Below are 4,080 nucleotides of genomic sequence, written 5' to 3' on the forward strand. Positions count from 1 at the left end.
AAAAAAAGCAAGAAAGGAGACAACCGAAATAGTTTAGTGGGTCAATTTAAATACCCATCTCTGCTTTTTTCGCATCACTTTCTCTGTTAAAAAATTGTGTGTATATTCTTTTATATCAATCATAAAACATCGGTAACTGTTCGCACATTATCCTTGTGTATAATTTGTGTTTTAATGAATTTAATGAATATTTAAATGTGCAATTCATAGCTCGTTTAGGTTCGATAAAAGATTGAATAAGCTCGTGAGCCATGTTCGTTAAATAAAGCTCGAGCTCGGCTCGATTATAAACAAGTCAAGCTCAAACATTCAAGAGTTCGGCTCGGCTCGATTCGATTACATCACTTAACAAAATGCAGCATGCCTTCCTACAAAGCCAAATACAAGAAATGACCATAGCCTATAGCTTGTGGTTTTCAACCTTGATTACACCAACATTCTTGATCTTTAATTTCATAATCTATATATTCTTCGATCATTTTGGAAGCTAAAGATTTCAGTGCTTATGATCAAAGTTAATCCCCATTTATCTAAATCATGGGATTTAGAGCAAACTAAACACCAACACCACTTTATATAACTTCAAGAAATCCTAGGAAAAGCTTTGCAGATCAATGGCTTCTTCATTTCCATCGACAGTTTCAAGCATTCCGACAAGTCGACGCCATGTTTATCTGAATCCATCCATCGGAACTTATGAAGTAACTGAGCCAGCCAGAGCTGAACCGTGGCGAGGCCTAACGTTTTACCGGGGCACACCCTTCTCCCCGCGCCAAACGGTGCCAACCTAAGATCACATCCCGTAATGGAGACATCCTCTTCAAGGAATCTCTCGGGCCGGAATTTTTCGGGATCGGGCCATATCTTCCCGTCGTGCGTTATGGCCCACATGTTCACCATCGCGGTGGTGCCAGCAGGGATGAAGTGTGGGCCCACGTGAGTATCGTGGATGGCGAGACGGGCCCAGGAGAGCAACGGGCCTGGCGGGTGCATCCTGAGTGTCTCCTTCACAGTAGCTTGGATGTAAGGGAGATTTGGGAGATGGTAATCGGCTACTGCCTTGTTGGTTCCGATCACGGCGTCGATTTCGCGCTGAGCCCTGGCTTGGATATCTGGGTGAAGAATCATTCTTGCAAGAATCCATTCTAAAAGAATGGCAACTGTATCTGTCCCTCTGAAGATCATTTCCTGAGTTAAAAACCAGATCATAAACAAATATTCCTCCGTTGATCAAAGAAAACAAAAAAAGAATTCAGTTCAAGATAAAGATGGATTAATGTATAAATGAATATATATATTATAAAGGAAGAGATATTTCAACTACTGGAGAATATATATCAATGTTGCCATCATCTACAAGGGCCTAAAATTATTCAGATTCTTATGTTAAAACGAATTCGCGGTGAACCAACATCACCGTAGGACAGGGCAGTAAAAGTTAATTACGTGTTATTTTTAATGAAAATTTATTTTACAGTAAATATACCATAAAAGGACTAAAATATAATATCGTGTAGATGCGCATAAATGTTTTCTAGCATTTAACACAGAAAACAAATCAGGCAAATACAAATTTATAGAAAGGTGAAAATGATGTCCATCATGCAATGCCTGTGGCACTAATGCCATGTAGAAACAAAAAATCATCAAAATTACTATAGATACTTCATGCAACATGAGCATGTTCTAGAAAAGAAAAAAAAAATGAATAAAACCAAGTTAAAATTATGGAAAAAACATATGTTATTTAAGTTAAATCAAGAATTAGATAGAATTTTAATTACCCAAAGAACAGCAATCATTTCTGAATCAGTGAGCTTGTTCTCTTTCTCCAAATCAAGCAAAACATCAACAAAATCGTTGGAATTTTCGTCAGAAAGATGTGATATTCCTCCATTCTTACCAGCCCTTTTTAGCCTATGTTCTTTTATGATATTTCCAACAAAAATATTTACCCTATACGACAATTCTTGGCTCCTCCTTCTAACTCCCTGCAAGTCCAGCCACCCCAGAACAGGAAAGTGATCACTCCAGTTGAATATGCCAAGCAGTTCATATCCTTCTTTTACTAATCGTTTTAGCTCTGGCCCGTCTCCATTTTCGCCATTAAAATCATACATATTGCCAAACACACTCATCATCACATTGTTTAGTGAACCAGAGTGCAGCACATTCTTCAATTGATCAATCTCTCCATTTCTCCCCATCTGCAGCTCCATTTCCTCCACCATTCGAAGCCCGATCCTCTCCCGGAACTCCCCGAAACGTGATATCCTCCTCGGGCAGAACAAATGGGTGCCGGAGATTCTCCTAAGCTTCCTCCAGTACTCTCCATACGGCGCGAACCCCATGGCCTTGTGAAACAGAAGCTCGTACGCGGATTCCTTGACGGGCCTGTCCGCAAAGGCCGAGCTGTTCAATATCTCTTTAGCAGACTCGGGGCTGCTCGAAACGATGAAACGCGTGAACCCGACTGAGAAACACATCAGATACGAAGCTTTTAAGTTCTGAGAGACCTTGCAGAGGATCCTGTGCGCTAAGGAATTCGTGAAGACCAGAGCAGAACCCAGAAGAGGGAGGCCAGATGGGCCAGGAATATCAGTCCTCAGCCGCATTTGGGTCTTCAGAAGCGCCCATGCAATCCCGCCCGGTGTCAACCAGAAGGCGAATATCGCGCAAAACAGAAGGAAACAGATCGAAAGCTCAACATTCGGCACCGTTGAAGAGTAACCGGCGGACGGAATGAAGAGGAAACTGTAGTCTGAAGACATTTGAATCGTGGGAGGGCTGTGATTTCTTGGGTTTGTAATGTAATAAGACGAGGTATGTGTTTGTTCGAGAGAGGAGGGGGAGTGGCCAGTGGGAGTAATGAGACGAAAGAGTGTGACAGAACGGTTAAATAGAGAAGCTTACACCAAATTTGATTGAAATAATATTTAATATATAAAAAATAAATAATATTTAATATTAAAATAAAATGTAAATCTTTTTTTTACCATGTTTATGTTGTGGGACATCGTAGTATGGTAAATCACGGAAGTAACTGAGTTAGTTTCATTACAAAACAAATTAATTACACCTTCCGATTAAATAAAAACTTTCTCAAAACATATATTAGTCTAATCTATTTTTCATTTTTTAAAAATTTATGTTTTATTTTTAAAACTTTTAGATTTTAAATGCAATAAATTTTACAAGAGTGGTGATGCAATTTGACCAAAAAACAACCGATCGGTCAAATATAAGTTTTAATCGTATAACTTGTTATGTTTCGATTATATTTAATTAATTTTGTTTCTTATATAATATTGATATTTTTTTTATAAAAATAATGATATATGATGACATGTTATTATTGACGGTCGACGTCAAATTAACAATATCACATGTCAGTTATGAGGAGAAAAGGCATAAATTAGACTACTTAATTGGTGGAGAAAAAAATTAAGATTAGACGATTCAGAGGACAAATTTTTGCAAATTTTTTATTAATTTTTAAAATTGATTTTAAAACTTTAGTTGGAATAATATAATAAAAATATAAGCATATACAATTTAAATAGATTGAGGGTTAATGGTAAGATAAATTATTGGTATGTGTAGTTGGATTGTATTGCAAAAAAAAAATATAATGACACGGAAATTCTTAGCCGCTATCTCGGGTATGTACGTATTCGATAAATATTGAGACTAACACAATATTTTGCAAACCGTGTTAGGTAGATAAACCATACTGGGTAAGTCATCTGTGAGAAGATAGTCCGAAAATATATTGGTATGGAGAACTAAATTCTAGACCATTGACCAATTAAACGTTAACATATTCCACCAACTCAGACATCTCGTCAAGTTTTAGTAACACAACTTTACTATTTAATTATTAATTTTTTATTAAAACATATTAGAAATAGATTGTAATACATGAGTTACATGTTTTAAATTTAGATAATCTATAATTTCTTTATTCTAATATTAAAGGCCATGCATGCATTCTTCGTGCCCAATTGAAATCATGTTGCTGTGATGCTACATATTATCAGAATGGATCGATCTAACTAAATTTTCAAACATATTTTTAGG

The 4,080-nt window shown here is 36.7% G+C and overlaps 1 protein-coding gene across 1 annotated transcript; it reads right to left on the reverse strand.

Moving 5' to 3' along the window:
- Positions 1–333: 333 nt before the first annotated feature.
- LOC142529743 (cytochrome P450 78A5-like) lies at positions 334–2,859 on the reverse strand. Its single transcript, XM_075635363.1, has 2 exons — positions 1,785–2,859; positions 334–1,188 (listed from the first exon to the last, which is right to left on the reverse strand). The coding sequence occupies exons 1-2, from the start codon at positions 2,769–2,771 to the stop codon at positions 583–585; spliced, it is 1,593 nt and encodes a 530-aa protein (XP_075491478.1). The 5' UTR covers positions 2,772–2,859; the 3' UTR covers positions 334–582.
- Between the last annotated feature and the right edge of the window lie 1,221 nt (positions 2,860–4,080).

The sequence above is a fragment of the Primulina tabacum genome, chromosome 16 (genome assembly GCF_025594145.1).
Source record: "Primulina tabacum isolate GXHZ01 chromosome 16, ASM2559414v2, whole genome shotgun sequence".
NCBI classification, from domain to species: Eukaryota; Viridiplantae; Streptophyta; class Magnoliopsida; order Lamiales; family Gesneriaceae; genus Primulina; species Primulina tabacum.

Excerpts from the sequence above, each read along its gene's own strand:
- LOC142529743 (XM_075635363.1), bottom strand. The coding sequence starts at position 2,771 with ATGTCTTCAGACTACAGTTTCCTCTTCATTCCGTCCGCCGGTTACTCT. Across the intron at positions 1,189-1,784 it reads AAATGATTGCTGTTCTTTGG|GAAATGATCTTCAGAGGGAC; the intron begins GTAATTAAAATT and ends TTTTTAACTCAG.